The sequence below is a fragment of the Fusarium phalaenopsidis genome (genome assembly GCF_050370095.1).
Source record: "Fusarium phalaenopsidis strain FUZ10S chromosome Unknown contig_32296, whole genome shotgun sequence".
NCBI classification, from domain to species: Eukaryota; Fungi; Ascomycota; class Sordariomycetes; order Hypocreales; family Nectriaceae; genus Fusarium; species Fusarium phalaenopsidis.
The window spans coordinates 1412128-1437884 of record NW_028145408.1 but is presented as its reverse complement, the minus strand read 5'-3'; the positions used below and the strand labels follow the sequence as shown (position 1 = coordinate 1437884).

At 53.0% G+C, this 25757-nt stretch overlaps 6 protein-coding genes across 6 annotated transcripts; 5 read left to right on the top strand and 1 right to left on the bottom strand.

The window, feature by feature from the left end:
- Window positions 1-1350: 1350 nt before the first annotated feature.
- Window positions 1351-1932, top strand: LRP88_06031 (uncharacterized protein; the record flags this gene model as incomplete). Its single annotated transcript, XM_083242573.1, has 1 exon — window positions 1351-1932. One exon carries the CDS (start codon window positions 1351-1353, stop codon window positions 1930-1932), a length of 582 nt encoding a protein of 193 aa, XP_083101509.1.
- Window positions 1933-4133: 2201 nt separating this feature from the next.
- Window positions 4134-5949, top strand: LRP88_06030 (uncharacterized protein; the record flags this gene model as incomplete). Its single annotated transcript, XM_083242572.1, has 3 exons — window positions 4134-4827; window positions 4880-5847; window positions 5902-5949. The coding sequence occupies 3 exons, from the start codon at window positions 4134-4136 to the stop codon at window positions 5947-5949; spliced, it is 1710 nt and encodes a 569-aa protein (XP_083101508.1).
- Window positions 5950-7450: 1501 nt separating this feature from the next.
- Window positions 7451-10936, top strand: LRP88_06029 (DNA-directed DNA polymerase delta POL3; the record flags this gene model as incomplete). Its single annotated transcript, XM_083242571.1, has 3 exons — window positions 7451-8209; window positions 8260-10073; window positions 10195-10936. The coding sequence occupies 3 exons, from the start codon at window positions 7451-7453 to the stop codon at window positions 10934-10936; spliced, it is 3315 nt and encodes a 1104-aa protein (XP_083101507.1).
- A 4544-nt stretch (window positions 10937-15480) lies between these two features.
- Window positions 15481-17078, top strand: LRP88_06028 (Glutamate/Leucine/Phenylalanine/Valine dehydrogenase-domain-containing protein; the record flags this gene model as incomplete). The annotated part of the gene is made up of 4 exons (XM_083242570.1): window positions 15481-15541; window positions 15594-15819; window positions 15877-15926; window positions 16048-17078. The coding sequence occupies 4 exons, from the start codon at window positions 15481-15483 to the stop codon at window positions 17076-17078; spliced, it is 1368 nt and encodes a 455-aa protein (XP_083101506.1).
- A 1908-nt stretch (window positions 17079-18986) lies between these two features.
- On the top strand, window positions 18987-20120 carry LRP88_06027 (CoA-transferase family III domain-containing protein; the record flags this gene model as incomplete). Its single annotated transcript, XM_083242569.1, has 1 exon — window positions 18987-20120. The coding sequence occupies one exon, from the start codon at window positions 18987-18989 to the stop codon at window positions 20118-20120; it is 1134 nt and encodes a 377-aa protein (XP_083101505.1).
- Window positions 20121-20636: 516 nt separating this feature from the next.
- Window positions 20637-23019, bottom strand: LRP88_06026 (dynamin-like GTPase VPS1; the record flags this gene model as incomplete). The annotated part of the gene is made up of 6 exons (XM_083242568.1): window positions 20637-20805; window positions 20854-20938; window positions 20995-21256; window positions 21313-22699; window positions 22768-22902; window positions 22967-23019. The coding sequence occupies 6 exons, from the start codon at window positions 23017-23019 to the stop codon at window positions 20637-20639; spliced, it is 2091 nt and encodes a 696-aa protein (XP_083101504.1).
- Between the last annotated feature and the right edge of the window lie 2738 nt (window positions 23020-25757).

Here is a 25757-nt window from a genome sequence, read left to right as displayed (position 1 = left end):
AACGTTCGGCCCAGGCAGAAACAGACAGGGCATTGCTTAAGCGAATGCGAGCAGCCCTAGGCCGTATGAGGGTAAAGATGTGTTATTAGTTCTCCCTTTTGGATATGCCCTTGTCATGTAGTCTCAGGCGAAGCTGGCTTCACAAGTCATGTCAGGACCAAATCCTCTTGGTTCCACTTGGAGATACGATATCCAAGCTGAACAACAGCTTCAAAGGGTACAGCTTCGTATTGTTAAACGCGCGTCCTCTAGGCAACTACACAACTTAAGTCATGACACGTTACTGCAAATAGCATGCACAGCAGAGGAACTCGTGGTCCAAGAGCCGAGCTGTCATGTTCAATCTCCATATCGACTAGCAGGCATCATCGTCCCCAACAGCGAAATGAACGGACGCATAGCCGGGCCAGCTGTCCCGTTCCGGAAATGCCGTCCGCCTGCCCCCGTCCCATCAGCCAGCTGTCAGAGTTGGACATGTCGTTCGTTCCCCGGCAGCTTGGTTCGGCAGTCTACCCTGAGTCCAAAGATAGAGGCGCCACGTGCCGGCTGAAACCGTCAGAACGTTGTCGTGACAGCATGTGTGTGTCCGTCATTGCGGGGGGTGATGATCGGAGCTGCAGTAGGATACAGTCGTCCCGGGTTGCTGGGATGGTGTTTGATTGATCCGTTCACGAGGTTGGTGTTCTAGATCTCACCAGAAGGATTCTAGAAAGCGCGCCGTTGCCGTTATGTTTGCGTGCTAATACCCTTAATATTGACTACCGGGTGAGAGGGGAGCTGGAAGCTAGGCGAACATATTCGCCTACGTAGGAATGCGCCAGACGAGTGTGGTTCTCCTTCATCAATGACATGGCTATTCACTCGCCTGAGACGCATGTCATAGAAGCACTCGGGCTAGTATCTCGAAACAGCTCACAATGCTACCGAAGAGTGCCCCTTGCTAGCATACAGACAAAAATCCCACTATATCAGAACACATATTATGAAATTTCATTCAATACGAAATAGCTATCCCGACTCTAGGGCGAAAGGCGAACCACGTTGGAGCGAGGAGCGAAGAGCGAAGAGCGAGCATACCACTTACCCTAGAGCGAAAATGGTACTTCTAGCCATACCGAAGATGGCGGAGACTAAAAGTATCTTTAAATCGATGTCCTGACCAATCAGATGATGCTGACCCGCAAAAAAAGTTGTCCGAATTGCCCATCGACGCATCCTCAACTCCATATCGAAACTGCGACGACGTGAATAGACGCCAACATTTCCACTCCGATCTTTGCCAGAGGAACTGTCCAAGCTCAATTCGAACCATACAGACCATCGATACCAGATTCGATTGATTTGCCCACCATGTCGCAAGACCAAACTCAAACACAGCCCCCGCTGCCCCCGCGCAACGAATTCATCCACAACTCTGCTATTGCCGGAGTCATCGTCGCACCCCTCGCCATGCTTCTCCCGCCGCGAAAGATGGACTTTCGGTTCATGATCCTCGCCGGTGCCTTCTCTATCGCCTCCAACCAGCTCGTCTACGAGTACACTGGCTCATCAATCTACTCTCGGTTCGGCGGCCGCATGGGCTCACTCGTCGGAACCGATCTGCCCGAGGGCGCAAAGCGAACACAACAGCTCCTCCGAGAGCACCGTGAGAGAGAAGCGGCGGAGAAGCGCAAGGTTGAACAGGCACAAGAAGAGGAGAAGACGGGCGTAGCCAAGAAGCTCAACGACGTGTGGATGGGAGGCGAGGACAAGGACTGGCGGGAGAAGCGGGCAGAGGAGCACCGACAGAAGTTCGAGGAGGGCAAAGGAATTGGCGACATCATCATGGAGCAGGTTGCGGACGTCTGGAGCGGCAACTGGGGCAAGGGTTCCAAGAAGCAGGACGGGGAGGCAAGTTCGAGCGATGACGCCTCGCCGACAGAGAAGAAGTGATGGTATTAACATCCACGATTTTGAAGAGGGACGGCACCGAGAGATGCCCTGTGTACAAAAGCCACCTGTACTATATCACGACAATGAAGTAAAAAAGGGCGACAAAGGCCAGATTTTGGCATACGCGACAATGAGAAATTTAGGAACATACCTAGAGAACTATTGGCCATGTATTTCGTACATGGCCTGTATTATAGCACACCAGCTTGGCATTTGATACATGTTCGTGGCTCATTTACTGCTGTAAGGATTAAATGAAAACCTAGTTCAGAAAAGACTACAGCAAGAATGTTTGGAGGGGATTCTAGCTTTCAGCCTGGCTTCCAAGGAAATGAGGATAGTGTAGGAATCTCACTCGAAGATTGCCCTCTTCTCCTCGAAGAGCGCTACCATGTAGCATTCTAGAATGAAGAGGATCTGCTGAGGATAGGTTCATGGAGATCCATTGCTATATCTCCAAGTTGGTATACTCTGCATCCAATACCCACCCCTGTGTCACCACTCACCCAAATTGAAGTGTGTGATTTTTGACACTAGGCGCCCAAGCAAACCCAACTCATCTCACCTTCTCATGATACAGCATTAGCTGCGCTGCAAGCTGCAGAAATGCACACCGAATCGGACGGTTTCGGACGCAGGAATGGAACTTGGGTATACTGCCTGCTTATGAGTGAGATGGCTTACAGAGCACGCCAAGGGAGCTGCTGACAGCGCAGCATAGCACGTTCGATGCTCGAGAAGAATACCACTCAGTTCGTCAATGATTATCCCTCACGATAATAAATGCCAAGGTCTGATCCAAGCCCAAAGGGCGGTTACAACGGCACCCTAGGGCACAATGTCCGTGAGGTTCCACCAGGGGCATGGAATACGGGGCAGTATTCGTCACCAGATTGTGGCTGGCTTTGAACGTCAGCTTCACCTCAGCCACCCCGACGCCCAATAGCTCCATTTGCAGAATGAATAGCCTGCGATCGTGAAGAAGCCAACGCCTGATTCTGCTGGGGCTGGTATGTGATGAGAAATCAGCGCGACTGGAAGTTAAATTTGAAGCTGTTGGTTAGTTCACCGCCAACATGAAACACGCTGGTCGCAGGATGAGGAGGTGTGATGCAGCGTATGGTGTTGGCTGCATACGCACTCCGACTCTGTGAGCAACTTTATCGATGGGTATTTATTTGATACCCTCTCGTCTATTGAACTCCTAAAGCAGTTGGAACGGCCGTGGCTGAAGGTAGTTTACTGCTCATGATTCAAATCTTGATCATGATCAAAGCGAAGCAGAGCAGAGCAAAGTGCAAGGCTCAAGTCACGGAACCCGAGGCTGTTCATCATCGCCACGGGATGACCAAGACACAGCTGTTGTTCTAAATCAGGAACATGGTGCACTAGGGAAGTGTCATGAGAGGCTCAACACACCTGAGAATGCCCTACAGGCGACTACAGTCCCGGGCGATCGTCTTGGCTACAAGGGTTGCAGCGCAGCTGGACGGGTTCTGGGCCCCATCCTGTCAGCACAGCCCCGGCACTGTACGTCACTGCACTGCGCCGTGAGTTGTTTCGTCATGGCACAAACAGCTGCTTTGTCGGTGTTGATGTGTGTGTGTGTGTTGGGGATAAAGAAGGGGTTACCTAAGGTCCATCGCAGCGACCACATCCATTGTTTATCCCTCTCGTTTCCCCTCTCCCTCTTTCTCCCACCATTAACACACTCGTTTTTCTTGGACCATCTCTCGTTTGCGACTGTAGAACGTGCAACGGCTCCATCCATCCAAAACGTCTCTTGGCCCGCTATTCTAACGCTTGTCAGCGCCGATCCGTCGAATCAGAACCCCCAGACAGACCCTGAGGTGCCTTGGTTTGGGGTCTGCGCCTCCACGCAATCCAGCTCCACGACCCGACGTAGCGCGCTACGTGCCAGCGTACCCTTGGAAGAGCGCCTTGAATAGATCCAGCCACCGAGCTTCGGATTTTTTTTCCTTCTCATTCAACTTTTTCAACATTCAACTTGCCAAACATTTCTGAGTATTTTTGACATCTCTATCGACTTCATCGACGCGCCGCGAGACGCCAAACTGCTTAGCGACTCCATCTTGGCCCTGGCTCTGGTCCTACTCTGAAACCGCTTGTGGCAGCTGCCTCCTTTCTTTGCCGCCTAGCGGCTGACTTCTCGACTTCGCAACTTCGTCTTCTTCATCACCATGGCCGCTCAGGAATACTACAGTCAAGGCGGCCGTCCACAGCCTCCCTACGGCGCCGACTCGAACTCATCGCCTTACTACCAATCCCACGATACTCCTTCACCTGGGTCGACACCAGCACCGCCGTACCAGGCCGCGTACTCGGCACCACCCGATACTTCAATTTACCCTGCCGAATCCGCAGGTCACGTCCCTACCTCGAAACCGGCCCCTTACTCACCCAGCGATATATCGTACACACCGGCAGCCGCGTACGCTGCTCCTGGACAAAGCTCGAGCTCACGACCTCAAGGCCAAGGTCAAACAGAGCAGTCTCCATTTGACACTGTCTTTGACGACAACGCCTATCCGATGAACACAAACTCGAGACCGACGCCTTCCTCTAGCACAGGCGACATTGGCCAGCATGGTTTTTATCAGGATACGAGTTATCACGGCGGACCCGACCCGGCTCATGGGCATGGACAAGGACAGGAGGCCATCCCGCTCCAAGATCGACCTGGAAAGGATGTCGATGCTGAGATGAACGACCACATCTATGATGCCCCCGGACGGAACAGAAAGGGCAAGAAGGGCAAGGTTCGCCTGGGCGAGCTGGGCATGCTGGGCGCAAACAATAAGAGAATTCCTTGGGTGGTCTACATCTTTTCTGTGGTCCAGATTGCAGTCTTCATCGCCTGCATCGCCAGGAACGGTAAGTGCCCGTAACATCCCACGCGTTGTGATTCTCGACTAAACAGCTGCAGGTGTACTAACCGGGTCCCCCATTGCGACCAAGCCCGATTTCAACATCTTCATCGGTCCCTCGTATCCAGTCCTCATCAACATGGGAGCTCGATTTGCCCCCTGTATGCACAACGTCAAGGGCATCCAAGACCGAGAGATGCTCAAAACCTCGAGCGGCCTGCAGGATCCTGTCGTTTTCATGTGCCCGAACGCCACTAAGAACGACACTCTCTGCTCTCTCAAGACAGTTTGCGGCTTTGGTGGAACTGTCCCGAACCCCAAGTTCAACGGTGACATTGATCAGAGCCCACAGCCAAACCAGTGGTTCCGATTCATCACCTCTATCTTCCTCCACGCTGGTGTGGTTCATATTCTCTTCAACCTCCTGGTACAGCTCACCATCGGAAAGGACATGGAGAGGGCTATTGGACCTGTTCGATTCTTGCTGGTCTACATCAGTGCTGGAATCTTTGGCAATATCATGGGAGGAAACTACGCACCACCCGGCTACGCGTCTATGGGTGCCTCCGGCGCCATCTTTGGCATTATCGCTTTGACCCTTCTCGATCTTCTCTACTCCTGGAAGGACAGAAAGAGCCCGGTCAAGGATCTCCTTTTCATCTTCCTCGATATGGCGATCGCTTTTGTTTTGGGACTCTTGCCTGGTCTGGACAACTTTGCTCATATTGGTGGTTTCTTGATGGGTCTCTCCCTCGGCGTCTGTGTTCTCCATTCACCCAACTCACTGCGAAGACGGATAGGTCAGGAGCTTTCCTACTCAGCAGTGTCACCCAGCACTGGCGAGACGCCACCCCCCTTCTTTAAGAACCCTGTCGGTTTTTTCAAGGGACGAAAGCCTCTTTGGTGGGCTTGGTGGTTGATTCGTGCTGGATTTCTGGTCATGATCATCGTCGTTTTCATCGTTCTCCTCAACCGATTTTACACCAGCCATGAGGTTTGCAAGTGGTGCAAGCACATTAACTGTCTGGTAAGTTGCAGTTCTGTCCGACTAAAGGCTATTCATTTGCTAATTTTTGCCTAGCCCGTCAAGGACTGGTGTGACTTGGGAAACTACGATGACCCGAAATAAGTTGTTAGAGCGTTGGATCTGCAACATGGCATTCTCAGCACCCATTCATTACCTATTTGGATACAGTTTATAGAAAGTTTTGGACAAAGGCGTGCTGGCTGAACTATCAACAAAGGAATGAATATCACGCATTGCACAGCACCGGCGTTGTCATTGCAGTTTACTTTTGAGGGAGCTGTCACAATCTCAGACGAGGCCAGCTCTCATTTTCGAGTCTGTTTTACGAAGTCATGATTCGTCCAGTTCAGGGGACTCAACCAGTCACATTTGATCGGTGGTTTTCGGGACGGTGTTTGGGGTCGAGCTACCATCGTCCAGTCGACCGGCAGTGGGCAGGAAGAAGGATCAGGTACTTTCTCAGCCCGCTCGGGTCTCGACATGGATATGGGACATGGGTTGGGGATTTCATTACATGAGAATGCAGCTCTTGGCCCTCGCCGGGCTCAACAAACACGACGCAAAGGTCATGCGATACCCCGCAGGCTGTTGGCTGTATGACTAAAGAGTCACTCTACATTAATATCTAGTTACTTGGCGGTAGTATAAATGGCGTTTCTTGCCTCCTATTTCGTGTCCCTTTGTCCGTGCTTCTCTCATCTCTTCGGGCTGCTTTTGAAGTGACCGAGTAACTACTACGTATACGTCTGCTATTTGATGCTCTACTCATTGGCAAGTAAGTCTAAATCTCTTTGTTTCACTGTGTCGTTATTTCATGATGAATCCTTTTTTATGCATGGCTTAGCTGAATGTCCCGAGAGGGATGACGGATGCTTTTAGAATGGATGTCTGAATCTCTTGTTTCTTTCATTTTGACGAGAAGAGCTGGAATCGAAGTTCTGATGGCATGATGGAGCTGACTCGTCCGTGCAGATGTGAAACGGGGGCAAATGCATGATCTTGGGCACATCAAGTGGCTTGCTGGGTTTTTGTGGTAGGTAATGTGTGGTGAGGGGGTTGAGCCATGCCCCGAGTAGGTAGGTGAATTTTGAATAGTTTTGTAATTTTATTGAGAATTTGAAGCCAAATGTTCATTTTCATCCTTTCAATGTCGTCTCTTGGAAGTCTTGTCGTCGTCCTGTTTGAGCTTCCCCAGATTCTAATGGGGCCCCCAAGTGATGCCTCACCAGGGTCTCAGCCGAGATTCACACCTCAGGCTTCAATACAAAAAACGCCAGATCACGTGAAGTTCCCGACACGACCAAGGTGGGGCAAGTCACGTCACGCCCTTTTGGCAGTCGCGTTGACGCGGTTATGAGAGCTCGTAATCAATTAAAGTCGTGTCGTCGATTTCAAACCCAGAAACTGCATTGCCCCGTCCAACCGCGCAACGTCAACAAAGAAAGACGAGGGGACCAAATCTCGGGAACATCAATCACTCTCTGCCACACCCGATTTTGATGAAGCCGTGAATACTGAATCCATTTCCCCTTTCTTTGCCTTCCTTTTTCTTCACTCTTGCTTTCTCCCCCTTTGATCCGTACCATTCATCACCGTTGCCACCATGGCAAGCGCTGTCCTTCCCCAGAAGCGGGTGCTCGGCGAGACCCTCACTCGTCAGAATATCCCATCTTCTCCTTCATCGATCAAGAAGCGAAAGGTCGATGCCTTCCCGTCCTCGCCGGCCGCCGCCCGAGCCCCCAGCTCGCAGAACGACCACCGATCAAAAATGAACTCCAGCCAGCCCAAGAGTGCCTTTGAGTCTGAAGTTCTCGAGAAGCTGAGCCAAGACTTGTCGGACCGGAAAAGGAACAATACAGAAAAAGATCAGGCATGGGAGCGACCGCCTGTCGTCGACTTCGAGCCCGAGCGAGACAATCTTTGTTTCCAGTCTATCGAGGCCGAAGAGGGGACATTGCACGGTGGAAGGACAACCGTCAAGCTCTTTGGCGTCAACGAAGCCGGCAATTCGATAATGCTGCATGTCACCGACTTCAAGCACTACCTGTATGTTCCTGCCCCTGTCAATTTCCAACCACAAGATTGCGCCGCCTTCAAGGCGTATTTGGAGACACAGGTGGCTCAGCACCAGCCGACCATCCATTCGGTTGCCTTTGCCATGAGAGAAAACATCTACGGCTTCCAGGGAAATCAGTCCAAGCCATACCTCAAGGTCACGGTGACGGATCCCAAGTTCATTAACAAGGTTCGATCAACCATCCAACATGGCAATGCAAACTGGAAGCGCATGTGGAAGAACGACGGCGAGATCCAGACATTCGACAACATCCAATATGTGCTACGATTCATGGTGGATTGCAAGGTAAGCAGATGCACAACGTTGGTGAAAAATATATACTGATACTTCAGCAGGTCCGAGGAATGTCTTGGGTAGAAGCCCCGGCAAAGACCTTCAAGCTCCTTCCCGAGAACCTTCGCCAATCCAACTGTCAGATCGAGGCCGAAGTGAGCTATCTTGACCTCATCGCCCACGAGCCGGTCGGTGAATGGTCCAAGATGGCCCCCCTGCGAATCCTGTCCTTCGATATCGAGTGTGCTGGCCGAAAGGGCATCTTCCCGGAAGCGAACCACGACCCCGTCATCCAGATCGCCAACATTGTGACAAAATACGGAGAAAAGAAGCCCTTTGTCCGAAACGTGTTTTGTCTCCAAGAGACAAGTTCCATTGTGGCAACTCAGATTCTCGAGTTCGAGAAAGAGGAGAAGATGCTCAGCGAATGGCAAAAATTCCTGATCACGACGGACCCTGATATCATTACCGGCTACAACATTTCGAACTTCGATTTCCCCTACCTCCTGGATCGAGCAAGACATCTCAAGGTCAGCGGGTTTGAATACTGGACTCGAATCCCGAGCGTGGCGTCGAAGGCCAAGGAAACCAACTTTTCGAGCAAGCAAATGGGCAACAGAGACACGAAAGCCACCAACACGAACGGTCGACTGCAGCTGGATATGTTGCAGCTGATCCAGCGAGATCACCATCTTCGAAGTTACACCCTGAACTCGGTGTGCGCCAATTTCTTGGGCGAGCAGAAGGAAGATGTCCACCACACCATGATTACAGAGCTCTTCAACGGTACCCCCGAATCGAGACGGCGTCTGGCGCTGTACTGTTTGAAGGATGCCTATCTCCCACAAAGGTTGATGGATAAACTCTCGTGTCTGGAAAACTATACCGAAATGGCGAGAGTCACGGGTGTGCCGTTCAACTTCTTGCTATCTCGTGGTCAGCAAATCAAGTTCATCAGTCAGCTGTTCCGAAAGGCTCTGGAGCAGAAGCTCGTCATCCCCAACCTCAAGTCCGAAGCGTCTGATGAGCAGTACGAAGGAGCCACAGTTATCGAGCCTACGAGAGGCTATTACGACGTTCCGATTGCCACACTGGATTTCGCTTCTCTGTACCCCAGTATCATGCAAGCTCACAACCTTTGCTATACCACCTTGGTGAGCAAGAAGGCGATCGAAGCGTTTGGCCTCAAGAAGGACGAGGACTACATCGTCACGCCAAACGGCGACACCTTTGTGACTGTGAAGCAACGCAAGGGTTTGCTGGCGCAAATTCTCGAGGAATTGCTTGCTGCCCGAAAGCAAGCCAAGCGCGAATTGGCGGTTGAGAAGGATCCCTTCAAGAAGGCTGTGTTGAACGGTCGCCAGCTGGCTCTGAAGATCAGCGCAAACAGTGTGTACGGCTTGACAGGTGCGACAACAGGAAAGCTTCCCTGTCTGGAAATTGCCAGTAGCACAACGAGTTTTGGCCGCAAGATGATCGAGAAGACCAAGGAAGAGGTGGAAAACCGATACAACATCGCCAACGGCTACTCGCACGACGCTCAGGTTATTTACGGTGATACGGATTCGGTCATGATCAAGTTCGGCACCAAGGACCTGAAGGAAGCCATGAAGCTCGGCGAGGAGGCGTCGAAATACGTGTCGGACAAGTTTGTGAAGCCCATCAAGCTTGAGTTCGAGAAGGTGTACTTCCCATACCTGCTCATCAACAAGAAGCGTTATGCAGGTCTGTACTGGACGAAGCCGGAGAAGTACGACAAGATGGACACCAAGGGTATTGAGACGGTCCGACGTGACAACTGTCTGCTGGTGCAGACAGTGATTGAGAAGGTGCTGCGAATGATTCTGATCGACCAGGACGTCCAAGGCGCACAAGAGTAAGTTGTCACCCCTCCCCCTCCCCCTCCTCCGATCTGGGCTCCGAGATGGGTTAAGGTTATCACGGAGATATCAAACTGCACGGGGCGAAAGCGGGATGCTAACGGAGAGATAATCTAGATATGTCAAGGAGACGATTGCGGATCTGCTGCAAAATAAAGTCGACATGTCGAAATTGGTCATTACCAAAGCGCTCACAAAGGACGATTATGCAGCAAAACAGGCCCACGTCGAGCTGGCTCAGCGCATGAAGAAGCGCGACGCGGGCTCGGCCCCGGGACTCGGTGACCGAGTGGCCTACGTCATGGTCCGAGGCGCCGCCGGCGCCAAGAACTTCGAGAAATCGGAGGACCCCATCTACGTGCTGGAACACAATGTGCCGATAGATACGCGCTACTATCTGGACAACCAACTGGCCAAGCCACTGGGCCGTATCTTCGAGCCGATTCTCGGGGAGACTAAGGCACGCTCGCTTCTGACGGGAGACCATACGCGCACCATTTCGGTTGCGGCTCCCACCGTCGGTGGCCTCATGAAGTTTGCAAAGAAGACGCAGACCTGCATGGGCTGCAAGAAACCTCTGACAGGTAAGGAGGAGGCTCAGGGAGCGGTGTGCTCTAACTGCGCACCTCGCGTGGGAGAGCTCTACAAGAAGACGCTTGATCGAGTTTCGGACCTCGAGGTGCGTTTTGGGCGACTGTGGACCCAGTGCCAGCGCTGCCAGGGCAGTATGCACTGCGAGGTTATCTGCAGCAGCAAAGATTGCCCTATCTTTTATATGCGTATGAAGGCCAAGAAGGACCTGGAGGACGCGGGCCGTGAATTGTCTCGCTTCGATGCCGACCAAGCAGCCATCTGGTAATGAGGTTGCGAAGGAGGACGATGGGAGAAGAGAGTAATGATGATGAGATTGGCGACGGGGAGGGGGATCTCTCTCTCCTCGTCCGTGTCGAGCTACCCCTTGTTTGATCTTTCTTTCTGTGGTATTACTATACGGATATAAGCAATTGTGGAGGAAAAGAGTGACTGGCAGAGAGGGATCTGTCGACCCGGGCGGCAAGACGAGGCCATGAGCCGGGATGCGAAATGAAAGAGAAAGCTGCTGGGACAGGCGCGGATGGATGGACGGATGGTACGCGCCCAGGTACAAGCATAGTGATTAGGCGCAAGGCACCAGGCGCAGGCGCAGGTATCGTGTTTTGATTTTGTTGTCGTTGAATGTACGTAAGGCGTTTCCGGGGGCTCGGGGCCGGGGCGGGATTGGAGCTGGAGCTGGACCAGGGCCCGACGTCATTGCAGATATCACCACATTTTTTATTATTTTTATATGTAGTATAGAGAATACAAGAGTGGCATTGCATTGTACGTTTTGAGCCTCGACGAAGGATTCTATGACATACGCAATGGAACACTGGAATATTACGAGGGACTACGAGTTTCGTCAAGAGTGGCGTAATCTTGGCACTATCCCGTCAAGATGTTGCATGTTGTTGAAGCAACGGTGGAAACATTCATGATGCAGCTGTGGAAACATATCGTGAACATTGGTGGAAGCATTCTGGAAGCGTATGCTTGCAAAGTAGTCGGTCACAAACGGGCCAGCAAGGGGCAACGTCTGTGTGTCCCGGACGGTGAGAGGTGAGGAGGTGAAGACAGGAGGAAAATGGCACGATGTCCATGAAGTCGGGTGCTTTCCAAGGGCTGCCCAATGCCTGTCCCCTTGAAAGATCGCCGGTCGAGGCCTCTGGGGTGTCGATGCGGCGTCTCGAGTGGTCGGATACAGAAGACATGACGGTCTGAACTCGGGAGAGGAGACCCCGGCCGTGGGCAGACCGACGGTGAAGCGTGAGGCGGTATAAACGCAGAGCAAATGAGGCACCGTTTCGAGAGGCGAGAATATCTCGGAAAACAGAGGAACAAGACGGAAAGAGTCGGAATCAGGGGTTTAGCCGGGATTATTTTCCAGAGCCCCAGGGTGCGCAAGGGCCTCAGGGCCTGTCAAGGATGAGAGCCCGGGGGGGCGTGTAAGATGGTGGGTGAGATGCAGTGATGGGGGTTCGGGGATGGGATGCGAGACATCCGAAGGGTGGTCTGGGTAAAAGAGAAAGAGCGAGATCCATGGGGAAAACGTATTCATGATGGTGGTCGAATTTGCGGAATCGGGGGATTGCCGATGCCCTGGTGGTCGGTTGTCGAGCCCGGGGTGTCGACTAACACCCGGAGGAGATCCGAGGGCTTTAGGCGAGAACAACGAGATGCTGCGATGGTGAGGGTGGCACATCGATAATCACAAGCTGAAATCGATGGAGGGCGCTGAAAAAAAGAGTGAAAAAGTTTGTCGGCCGATTATCTACCGTAGCGCAGATTCTTTCCTCTGTGGACTTCAATGTCCGGACGAGCGCTCCAACGGAGCTGCGAGAACGGAAACGGTGGCCAGCCGTGCTTTAGCCTCGGCCGACGAACTAGCAATGGGAGCGAGAGAGCCGCCTAAAGGTGGCATCGCCTCACGGTGCACATCGCCCGAGAGGACGGAAGAAAGCGCCGGAGGTGAAACGTAGCGTGCGGGCTGCAATCGGACCGGGGAATAACGTTGACAATTGACAACTATTCATGACTGTTACGGCAACGAGTCACGGACGAGAGAGCGTCGCAAGCGTCAGGGTCAGACTCGGAGAGCAGGGTCTTGGTCTCTCCCCCGGATTCATTTCATCCTGGCACCCCGCTGAGGGGACGAGAGGGGGATGAAAGGAGAGGCGAAAAAAGGCCGGTCACGGCGGCGGGTCGTGCCCAGCAGGCATGAATCGAAACGGACCAATCCGTTGTTCGGGAAGGCTTCGGTAGCATCTGGTGGCCTGCCTTGCTGTATCGAGTTTTGAGGTCTTTGATAGTCGTCTTTGCCGTTATAGGTCAAAGAGAGCGCCAAAGGCAGCTGCCATTGGTTGGCTGTTAAGGTTGATGGCAATTGATTCTTCAAACCAGTTGGCAAGGCGACCAATGAGCGGTCTCTGATAGTATCTGGTCTAAGGGTCTGGGGAGGAGTGCCCAGAATGCGCGTCGATGGGGCCACGGAGCTAGGGCCGTGAGGCTTGGGATGCTTGAGTTGCCCGGGGTTTTCACTGTCTGCGGGAAGATGGAGGCGGTCGCCGAGCTTGGCAGGCTAAGGTGAGGCATCGCAATACTAACGACGTCGGTGGAATCTGGCCGAGGCCGGACATGATTCGATGCGCGGTATCCGTGCATCAAGGCACACACATGGAGACCTCACTCGGTAGGTCCCAAAGAAGGCGGCTTTCCCCAGTGGCACGTCAGGGCCCGCACAGCGACATCAGTTACTGCAGGTTCGCATGGGAGCCGGGGGCCCAGGGTAGCAGTAGCAGATGCAGACGCAGACGGGATTCCCGCGTGCTGCGCGGCCTCTGATTCGGTGGCACAGATATTTTATTTCCTTTCTGGGCTGTTCAGTCAAAGTTTGGGTTGAGAATTGGTAATGGATTGTTGATTTGGCGCTTGTCGGGTTTGATCCCCGGGACTCAGCCCCATGCTGAGTCCTGCGTTCTTGTTCGGGTTTGATGGAGGCTGGCGTGTCTTGGGCGGCTGTTGTGGCGGCGGGAGACGAGGTTGTGTGAGGTAGATGCCTGTAAGCCCTCGACGACGGGCGGACAGGTAGATGGTCGATGCACTTGGGGAGGACGACCAGGGGCATGCTGAGATTCACTCGCTACGGAGAGCCTCGAACGCGGGATGTCGTGATGATCTGGAGTAGTGTGGGGTGTTTGTTGGCTGAGGAGGCAACGTCTCTTTCCCCAGAACAGAAGCAGCAAGAGCGTCAGCCCAGCTCATACGTGCGCCAGAGCCAAAGCCAGACCCAGCTGAAGTGTATCAGTATCGATGATTGATGACGCTGATTTCAATGACCCAAGAGGCGGCGATAAGATGTGCATACCCCCACCACGCGAGCAGCAGTACGGCAGCGGCAAACGTGGAGTGCACGCAAGGGTGGAGAAGGGGCTAGGAGCCAGTTGCCATCCGATGGACGGGGATCTTGATATTAGCTGGGATAATGAACGTTGGCTAATGAGAAATGGATCATGATGAATGAATGGCCAGAGCCTCGCGGAGGGCCAGATACTGTCTTGAGCGACAATGTTGGATGCTGGGATCATCGCTTTAGAAGGGATGGTCCGGATGAGAAGTGATACGACTCGGAGCTGCGGCTACAGCTGCTGTGCTTACAGTACTGCTTGTACCTTCCACGACTTCTTGCCTACGTACACTGTACCTGTCTCGTGGAGCAGAGATTGATAACGGAGAGGCAGGAGGGCTGGACCAGCGTTTCCGAGCGAGTTTCGGAGCAAGCAGGAGTGATGCATAATTGCGATGGCGGCGGCCGAGAAGCAAAGATGAGCGCAAACGCAACCTGGAAGTAAAGGTTGCCCAAAGTTTTGGTGGGGTTGTCTACCACGCCCACACCCAGCCAGGCACGCCCCCAACGCAACGATGAAGCGCTCTTTCTACCCAGGCGCTGGGTAAGGTAGTAAAGTAACTCATACCGAGACAGCCTAGCGTACCTGCCATGGATGGTGCATGGCTGCAATGCCCGAGTTAGGCACGACTTTTTTTTTTTCTACTGCAGCGTGGGCAGGGACCAGAAGAGGGCGCGGACTGCAGGGCCGAACCATGGCGCACTTGCCAATTCTCTCTCGCTGACCTGAAGCTTTCATGTCACCGCCAACAGCAAAGTGGTCTGTTTGGTTCCCTTCACATCCCGTCCGCCTATCCATGCCCTCTATGGCCTGGGCCGCAACCAGACCAGACGACGCCGACCGAGGGGACATCAACCCAGGGAGTGGAGGGCCGAGTACGGGGGAAGACCCCGGGAGGTGAAGGGGGGGGCGTGTCTCTGGGGTTTATCGGGAACAAGACAGAGCCCAGAGATTAGGAGCGCCACACAACGAGATGGGATACAGTAATGGCACTTTGTCTTGCGGAACGCAGGTGTGGAGTGAGTGTTTTTCTGTCACTGACTATCCTATCCTATCCAATCCAGTCAGGGCTCGCCGTTGGCAGAGTAAGCTTCCTTGTCGCATGTCGTATGCCTCTCCAGAGGTTAATCGGATGCGGATGCGGCTTGGGGCTTGCGGGTTGGGATGGAGCCCCATGGAGCCATCGACAACAGGAGGGAGGCTTGGAGATCTCTCCCCATCCGTTGTCCTCTCCAAGCATATAAACCTCGACTCCCATCCTCCTCCAGTCGAACCTTCTTACTCTCCATCTCCAGCTCCGGCATCAGACAGCTTCTTGGTTCTTATCTCGATCACCTCCCGCCATCTTTGAACCTTCCATCACGACTCGACTTTAAAGCCGACCTCCTCCACCACTTATCCAACACTTCTTCACACAACGCAAATGCAGCTGAACACCATGTCTCACCTTCCCTCCGAGCCCGAGTTCGAGCAGGCTTACCACGGTAAGCATTCCTGACACTATCCTATCAGTATCAATCCTAATCATCTATACAGAGCTTGCCTCTGCCCTTGAGGGCAGCTCCCTCTTCACCCAGCACCCCGAGTACCGCACCGCCCTCGCTGTCGCCGCCATCCCCGAGCGTGTCATCCAGTTCCGTGTTACCTGGAACGACGATCAGGGCAACCTCCAGGTCAACCGTGGTTACCGTGTGCAGTACAACGGTGCTCTTGGCCCCTACAAGGGTGGTCTTCGATTCCACCCCTCGGTCAACCTGTCCATGTAAGTTGATCATCGCCGGGCTTCCTTGGCTGCATAGTTTACTGACACTCCCTTCAGCCTCAAGTTCCTCGGTTTCGAGCAGACATTCAAGAATGCCCTGACTGGCCGTGAGTAACCAACCTTTGCGCTTATCTAGGCAACCTGCAACGTTCCTGCATATACAGCGGGGCGACGGAGGCTTCCTAGATGGCGCCGAGCCAAAGACAAAGTTGCTAACAACCTTCCTAGTTAACATGGGTGGTGGCAAGGGTGGTGCCGACTTCGACCCCAAGGGCAAGTCTGATGCTGAGATCCGACGATTCTGCCAGGCCTTCATGACCGAGCTGTCCAAGCACATTGGTGGCGAGACTGATGTTCCCGCTGGTGATATTGGTGTCGGTGGCCGAGAGATTGGCTACCTGTTCGGTGCCTACCGCAGGCTCCGCAACCGCTGGGAGGGTGTCCTCACTGGTAAGGGTCTTACCTGGGGTGGCAGCTTGATCCGCCCTGAGGCTACCGGCTACGGTCTCATCTACTACGTCAACCACATGCTCGAGCACGCCAACCGTGGCACTTTCGAGGGCAAGCGCGTCGCCATCTCCGGTTCCGGTAACGTCGCCCAGTACGCCGCTCTCAAGGTCATCGAGCTCGGCGGCACTGTCGTCTCCCTCTCCGACTCTCGCGGCTCTCTCATCGCCAAGGAGGGTTCTTTCACCCCTGAGCAGATCCACAACATTGCTGCTCTCAAGATCAAGCACCAGGCCCTGACTGCCTTTGAGCACGAGGGTCAGTTCACCTGGATCGAGGGTGCCCGCCCTTGGGTCCACGTTGGCAAGGTCGACATTGCCCTTCCTTGCGCCACCCAGAACGAGGTCAGCCCCGAGGAGGCTCAGGCTCTGGTTGAGGCCGGTGCTTTCATCGTCGCTGAGGGTTCCAACATGGGCTGCACTGCCGCTGCCATCGACGTCTTTGAGGCCCACCGCAAGGCCAACGGCACCCAGGCTATCTGGTACGCTCCCGGAAAGGCCTCCAACTGTGGTGGTGTCGCCGTCTCCGGTCTTGAAATGGCCCAGAACAGCCAGCGCATCCAGTGGACTTCGGAGCAGGTCGACGAGCGCCTCAAGCTCATCATGAAGGACGCCTTCTTCGCCGGTCTCGAGACCGCCCAGAAGTACGTCGAGGCCAAGGAGGGCGAGCTCCCCAGCTTGATCGCTGGCAGCAACATTGCCGGCTTCATCAAGGTCGCCGAGGCCATGCACGACCAGGGTGACTGGTTCTAAATGCAAGGTTTAAAAGAAAGCGGAGACGAGAGCGAGAGCCGCTGAGAGAGATTCCTTGAGACCAAACAGAAAGACCAACATACCCGAGCCGGCCTCACCAAAGGTTTTCTGGACCTCTCATCAACTCCTCTCACACCCAGTTTTTGACTTTTTTTTATCTGCACGGGAACGGTGTTGGACTACACTACACTACGCCTAGCTTCTGTAGGTTTCTTGTTCTTGGGAACTGTCTCGGGCATGCATTTGCGTAGGGCGTTGGCGGGGTTTCAAGAAGGGAATCCCCTGTTTTACTTGGTCTGGTTTTTTGATAGACATGATTTTGGGTCTGTTACAATTCGCTTATTCCCCCTTTTTAGCCCATGATAGTACGAAGAATGAAAGACGTACCATTTTTCTAAAGATTGTTTGTTTTGGATTGTGAATATGCTTGATCCCCTTTGCCATGCTTCATAGTTGCCTGCCTATATAGGCAGACTAAAACCTAGTCTAAAGTAAACCCTAAGGATAGTCCGGGTTAAATCTAAGCTTGTTTAGACTCCATCACCTTGTCGGAAAAGCATTCTGTGTTGATGCAGAGATCTCTGGTTGATACGTACTATGAGAAAATCTAGAGATTATCTCTAAGGGTGAGGTTGGGTTGGGGGAACCAGCATGTTTGTTGGTTGGATCTCGGGATGGCAAATCTCATGTCGCATGCCTGGGTCCCTTGTAGCTTACAAGGTGTGAATGCAACAAAAAAACTCAGCCGCAACCCATCTGCCAGGGCGGCATCTCGGTGAAGGAGGGGAGGGGCACGTCAGCAATTCTAACACCACCATCTCGTGATATCTACCGTGGTTTCCGGAGCCCGGGGTATATGGTGAGGTGAGAACTCACCAATCCTTGACCGAGAGCGGGGACTTACGGTGTGTGGTGTGCTTCTCTCAGCCTTGTCGGGGGCTTTTGACCTTTCTCCCCGGTGAAGTAACGATTTCACCGTGGATGTATGGGTTGTACGTAATATCTCGGCCTGTTGTTGATGCTGTTGGGAGGGTAGTGTTGAAGGTGTAATACGGCGTTGGGGGTTAAGGATGCCCGATAAGGGGGCAGAAAATCATGAGGTTTTTTGGATGTTCTAGATCGGTCATTGGCCGAGAGATGCAGCAAGAGACTCGCTTGGCGTAATAACGAGTGCATTTGCAATGTTGAGAGTCTGATGTTGACAAAACATGAGATGGGGATATATTGAAGAGTCTTGGCTAGATGCGGATATTGGTGGTTACAAGTGGCATCGACATTTCACATGCAAAATCTTCCATCCTTCCCTTTCTTTTTCTTTTCTTTTCCCCCAACCCATCCACACCCCCAAAGCCCTTGCTCCTTCTCCCCCTAGCAAGACGGCATGTCGTCAGGTTTACCAGGGGATCCGTTTCAGTGGGTTCCGTGGTTCCCTAATTTTCGGCTTGCTTCAGGGGGGGCTGGTACAACCCCGCATTATTTTTAGGGCGCCATCGAAAAGGAAGGAGAGAGCCCCATTTTTCGAGGGAGCAACTCTTTCTCTTTTTGGTATCCCCGGCCCGTGGGTTGTTCACCGGCCCCGGAGCTATCAGCGGACCGTGGGACCTCGGCTTGTGATGGCATCGATCGCGGGGGATAACTTCATCTGTCGGAGACGACACGGTGTTTGTGGAGACTTGGACATGTAATCCATTGATGATTATATGAGGGTGAATGCTGAATGTTAATTGATTTGGCGACTTGATTGATATTATACCTTTATTCACTTTAGCATTGTCAACCTTCAACATGGCTGGCCCTACTCCTCTACACGGCACCAAGGTCCTGGAGTTTGCCGGCCTTGCCCCAGGCAAGTTTACCAAAGACACCAAGTCAGTAACCAACTAACATCCCCAAGGTCCCTTTGCCGGCATGCTCCTCGCCGACGCCGGCGCCTCAGTCCTCCGCATCGACCGGGCTCAGGGCACATCCGCCCGCGCCGTCCCGACGGAGGACATGCTCGCCCGGCACAAGGCCTCCATCACCGTGGATCTCAAGTCCCCGCGTGGTGTTGCCCTCGTTAAGCGCCTCGCTTCACAGACCGACGTGATCATTGATCCTTTTCGCCCAGGTGTTCTTGAGAAGCTCGGACTCGGACCTGATGAGCTCTGTGCCTTGAACCCGAGACTCATCTATGGCCGCATGACGGGGTTTCGTCGGGATGGAAAGTATGCCTTCATGGCCGGCCACGACATCAACTATCTCGCCGTCTCGGGCGTTCTGGGCATGCTAGGCCGCGAGGGGGAGAAGCCACATCCGCCGTGGAACATTCTGGCCGACTTTGCCGGCGGCGGCGCAGCGCTGTTCCAAGGAGTATTGATGGCTATCATCGCAAGGCATTCTTCGGGGCGTGGTCAAGTTGTCGAGGCAAACATGGTCGACGGAAGTGCTTATCTGGCAACCTTTCCTAGGATGGCGCTCAAGACGCCACTGGGGGAACGAGGTCGTGGGAGAAATCTACTCGACGGAGGTTGTCCCTGGTATGACACATACAAGACTTCAGACGGCAAGTACATGTCAGTTGGGGCTTTGGAGCCGCAGTTCTTTGCGGCTCTAGTCAAGGGGTTGGATCTCGAGGGTCAAGGATGGGAGTCGAAGCGACACGACACGAGTCTCTGGCCTGAACTCGAAAGGCTGATGAGAGAAAAGTTTATGAGTAAGAGTCGCACAGAGTGGGAGGCTATCTTTGACGGCACAGATGCATGTTGCACGCCTGTGTTGGAGTACAGCGAACTGGAGTCGGATCCCAAGCGGGAGGGAGACCAGCGGCCAACGGTGACGCTACGAGAGACGCCTTGTCTGGCTGTGAAAGAAGGAGTTGGACATGTAGATGCAGCCAAGTTTGGGCAGGGACCGGGAGTTCCAGGAGAAGGCTATGCACCAAAGTTCGTCACGCCGGGGGAGCGAGGCGAGGACACTCTGAGAGGATGGATGGGATGGGAGAGTGGGAGGGAGTACGAGCTACATGAGGGAGGGTTGGTGCTGAAGGAGACATCAAAACTATGATGATTCTTGGTAACGACACATGAATGACACACAGCCAACTATAGGGGAAATGATTATATATTCTACCTACATCTCGTCATTCTGCTGACGAGTCATCAGGCATAGTAATAACATTAGCAGCTAAGAGGCCAAGACAAAACCGTCGCACTCCGGCCAACGCAAATCCCCCATGTACTCCTGCTCCTTGATAACCCTCACAGCAACCAACCTCGCCTCCAAACCCCATTTGCCGTGTTGCATACATGGTTCAGGAAGCCATGCACCCCAATATAAGTCATTAAGCAGTCTACTCTAGGTCTCCTTCTGAAATGTCGTGGTATCGAAAAATAAAAGTGATGCTCGGGACGTCGTAAAAAGGGGGGGTAGGGGGTAGGGTTTAGAGAACGACTGCTGTGCGGTGATCCCCTTGGAGCGTGCGGTTTATGGAGGAGGGTGTGTGCGTTGAGGGATACAGTCTGAGGGTGACGCCGGATCGAGAAGCGAATAGATGAGTAGCCTCGTTCATGAATGGTGGCTTTACTGGACTTGGCTGACAATCTCGCTGGCCTTGGATAGAGACTCGACCATCTGCTGGCACTCTTTCCTTCTCCGGATGGTGAAGTCGCTCTCCTTCAGGAGCTCATCCAGTGTGTCCGTTCGGTACATGTTCTCCAGCAGCTCCCGTTGCATCTCATCCTTGGTAAATCTACGAAAGTTGTTAGACCATGTAGGGGACAGTCACCGAGTTACTTACTGGACAAGGTTAAGCATGATGGCCTTGGGAACCATGTCAATCATAGTTCGCTTGACAATGTTGTAGTAAGACGAAATCAGCAGCTCTGTAGACGAATTAGTAACTACATCCACACGGAAGTGAATTTGTCTCATCACGTACTGATAACCTCAACCTCAATGTTCTCCCGCTCCGACAGGGTGCCAGAAGCCTTGAGGGTGGGTGGAGGAGCCTCCATGGCGGCGGCCTTCTTCTTGTTCTTGGCTGCGAAGAAACTGCCAAAGAAGCCAGAATTGCCGGATGACTCAGGCTCGGGAACTGTTGGGCTGGCGGCGCGAGGAGTAGAAGCCAGGGGCTTGCCAGTCTTGGGGTCAACCTGGACAGGCTTGGAAGGGTTGTATCGCTCGTTGACCATAGCCATTGCCTATAAATTCGGGTCAGTGACGTTCTCGCATAGTCTTGTGTCAAGAATCAACTTACGCGGTGGCCGTTCAAGAAGTCAGGGTGACCAGTGTTGATATAAACCGACTCCATCGAGACCAGGTCTCGGACCAACTTGTTGGTGGGCTCCATAGCCTTCTTGAAGAAGGCGATGACAACGCCGTGCATCTTCTCCTTGAGCGAAGGGTACCGGCGGTACAGCTGCTTGGCGAGAAGCTGCGACAGGATGCGCACCAACTCGTCGTAGACGAGCGAGACACACTTCAAGCTGGGGTCCTCCAGGCGCTTGATCTGCTGCTTCACAATCAACTCGAAAGCAGTAGTGCCAACGAAGAGCGCCGGAGAAGAACCGGAAGAGTTGTACAGAATGGTACGGATATCAACATCCTTGACGACATCAAAGGGATCGATGGCTTTGACGCCGTTGGAGTAGAGCTCGTGGAAGACGAAGCTGATACGGGCACCACCAGAAAGCTCGGTGCTGGACAGCTCAGTGTTGTTACCATCCAGAACTGTTCGCCACTCGTTGGTAAACTCGGTAATGATGTTGAGAACGATGTTGGAGGTGTTGCCAAGCATCGAAGGGCCAAGACTCTCAAGCTCGGCCGTGTACTTCTGCAGAGAACTGGTGATGCGGGCCTTGATGTCAGGCAGTGTCTGCTTGATGTGCATCATGAGGATGAGGTTCAGCTTGCGGGCCAGGTAAGGAGTTCCGCAGTATGAGCTCTTGTTACGATAGGCCTTGTGGTTCTCAAAGAAGTTCTTCTCAGCCTCCAGCGCCTGGTTGATGGCCTTCTTGTTGTCAATGTCGCGCTGGCCTCGGTTGACCACGGGGACGTAGCCTAGTCGGAGAGGAATGACACGGTTCGACAGAATGTCAATAACGTCGGTTCCCTCGTCCATCAGATCGACCTTGGTGAGGACACCAATGGTCCGTTGACCCTCGGGGTCGACCTCTCGCGCAAGCTTCAGACCATCGGAATTGGCCAAATCTTGGTTGGCAGCGGTAACTGCAAGGATGATGGCGTTCGACTTTCCAATGTGCTTGAGCACCATCTCTCGGATCTGTCGCTCGATATCGCGGGGCTGGTCACCAACGGGCACCTTTGTCAAACCAGGCAGATCGACCAATGTCAAGGTGAGGACATTGGGAGAGTAGATGCGCAGGTTGATGGGAGCTGGAGAGATGCCGGCATTCCGTCCAACCTTGGCCTCTGTTTCCCGGTTGATCTCGTCTCGAATCTTAGTGAAGTCGTAGAACTTTTGACCAGGGACGTGGAGGAACTCTCCCCACTCGTCGGCGTTCGCTGCCTTGTCGTTAGATGTGTCGATGTCATCGGCCTTGACACCGTTGGATTGCGCAGGGCGGTTTATAAGCTGAAGGACGAGAGGTCGTCGGGTCACGATACCGGAGCCTCGGGGCAAGCTAGGATAGCTGTCAGTCTCCAAGCATCTCGCAGCACGGCACGGCAGAGGCGGTATGAGGCAACTCACAAGTCTCGACCAACGATGTTCTCCAGTACTGAACTCTTTCCACTTGACTGACTGCCCACGACAGCGATCTGGGGCAAGTCGATAGGGTTGTTGACTCCAACGGTCGCAAACACATCTTGAAGCTTGTTGACGAGCCTAGAGGTGCGAGGTTAGAGGCAATCCACGGCCACCGAGGGGTTAGCGTAGCGGGGGGACTCACTGGATCAGAGCGGGATCTGAGATGCCGCCTGGCGTAGAGAGGTTGCCGCTCATGTTGTGTACTATGATTCTGACTCCTATATGCGTGGGATATGTGCAGGATCAAGTCGGATCGACGGTGACGGAGACGGTGACGGAGGGTGGAGGGGAGTAGTGGTTGACTTTCGGTAAGCGGTCGGGGTGGAGGGCTCCTGGAGCGTAGGTTGCGCAAACACGACTATAGAGGAATCGAATCGGTGTGGTCTCGGCGATTCCTAGGCAGGCTCAGGTGGAGCAGCCTGTGATGAACTGGATAGAAAACTGTCTTTGGCGGGCAAAGGCCGTGAAATATGGAAAATGCGTGGTGATGTTGGATAGAATAAGGAGGGACCAAGAAGACGACACCGAATTCACGAGCCTAAGCCCAAGGGCCCTAAGGTTGCGCCGCCCGCTGCCGGTGCTGCTGCCCTGGCTGGGCCGTCATTACGTCCCCTTCGAGCCACAGAGTGGCGCAGCAGCCTTGCCCAATCGATCGTTCCTGCCTGGTGGCTAGCAGGGGTCTAGCTTTTTCCCTGACAAGCGTGGCAGGCACGTGACATTGCTTTGGCACCAGCTTCATCAAGTTGTGGCTTGAATCAGAAGGGTTGGAGGGGAATAATTCTGCAGCCTGGGCTGTAGACGTCACCGCGTGATGCGTTCCTGAGAGAAGAATATGGATGCCTCCAGTTGAGGTGCCACAGAGACGACGGCAATGACGAGGCCTTGCGAGACATGTTTGTCAGTTGTTTTGTCTTGCTGGAGGCCTCGATACTTTGAGGCGGGAACCACTTTCATTGCGAGTCATTAGAGGCCAGAGGATTAATCTCGCTCATGAGTGATACTGATAAGACAGAAATAACCGAGCTCAAGCATCGCATCAATATCAATATTTACTTATCTAATACGATTTTCGTGCTCTTATGTAGCGTTAACCACGAGAATAAACAGAATTGCTAGAGTATATGAACATGTAAGCGAAATCAGAGACATGGAGATGCTCACCGCCGAAAGTCAAAGACCTTGGCATGACCCATATTGGAAGCCAATCAGGAATATGACAGCCAAGTGAGTTATCAAACTAACCGTTCAGGGGTCAGGCTATCCTTATCAATTAGGGCGAACGCAGTTCATGGAGCATCATGCGCGAGAGAGTTGGTGGGTCACAAGGGAACCCGCCAACTGCATGGGCCGAATACGACGAGGCATGCGACAGTCAGTAGTTATACAAGAAACCAACTACTTCGGTAGGCAGCATATGTCATCTCTCTCCGAGTACTAAACATGTCTGGAAGAATGGCAGATAAAGTATTTGGAACGAAAGATCACTCGTCTCTGGCTTGGCCGACCAAGTCGCCTCCAGAGCAGAGCTTATCCCAAGTCGAAACTCACCCGTTCATATAGTCATATTGACATTCTTGCAGTTTCTACTTGAAAGATACTTCTCGCAGCCCTTGAAATCTTGATTTATAGGTTCTGAACATCGAGCCAGGGGCCAGCTCGCTTCATCATCGGTTGCCAGAGTCCCAAGTTGTCGATGCGGGGAGCAAGGTCAAGACTCAACAAAGCTTCATGGCATTGGAGCTCTTCTAAATATTTGCTCTTTTAAGAGTTTGCCTTCCCAGGTGATGGGTACTTGTCGAAGTTGTCGTGTTCAGCCCAGTCTTCACCATTCTCTAGCAGGCTCTGGTCAGTCGCTTCTCCGTATGGTAGTCCATCCTCCGGGAGCTCTGGGCACAGCCCTCTTCGACCGAAAGGACGCAGAGTCTTCAAATTCATATATTACAAGACCCCATGGCCTTGTAACATATACATCGCCGGTTGATGGAGAATGCGCAATTCGGGCTGGAATATCTGGTTAGTGGTGGCCCCTACATCTATCCCGATATGCCACCCTTTTCATGTCGACCTCTAGTATTGTTGTAATCAGCGTTGGTGAAGGGCCGATTTACATGACGCAAGGTATTTGTGTGTTGTGGCACCGTCAACTAAGACACAGAATCCTTCACGGGTCTTTCCAGTCACCAAGGGGGACACAACATTGTTGAGGTCAACACCCACGTGCCTCTTCTAGATGTATTTTGTAACCAGGTGTCCGGTCTTTGCCTGAGAATTGTGCCCATTGGTCGGGAATTGGTTGTATCGGAAGAACCATTGTCATGAATATGACTACTCAACGAGGCTGTTCAAGTTCATCTTGGAAAAGTCATCTGTAGCAGGTTCTCGCGGCAAGGCAACACATAAAACCTCATTTCTACATTGGCTATTGCGGCTTTGTCACAGCCATCGTATGTCATGCAATCCCTGTGATACTCAATACGGTATTAACACTGGTGTCAAACTAAAGTCCTGGTCGCAGTTGGGATAAAGGTGAGAGAGCCACAGCGGGAGGTCAAAACTTGCTGGTGGTCAGGTCTGCACGTTGGTGCTGAAGGCCGTGATGAGAACTCCCGCAGATCTTACTGTCAAACATTTCTTTTCTTCTTGTTCGTGTCTATGAAGACTTTCGGGTAGATTGAGATATGACAAAGATTACCATCGTGGTTGGTGAGAGTGTCTGAGGTCATCGATATAAGACCGGATTCGGTTGGGTCACTGCTAGTACCTCGGCCCCTGTCTGTCAAGACATGCCGCCAGGTTGGCAGTTTATAAGAGTAAACAAAATACCCGATGAAAAGAAAATCGTTTTCTAACTCCGTACCTAGATTGACACAGGATGGAACGCCGGAATGGTCCCAAGTGGATGACGAAATGCGCTGCCACGTTATCGCTCGCAT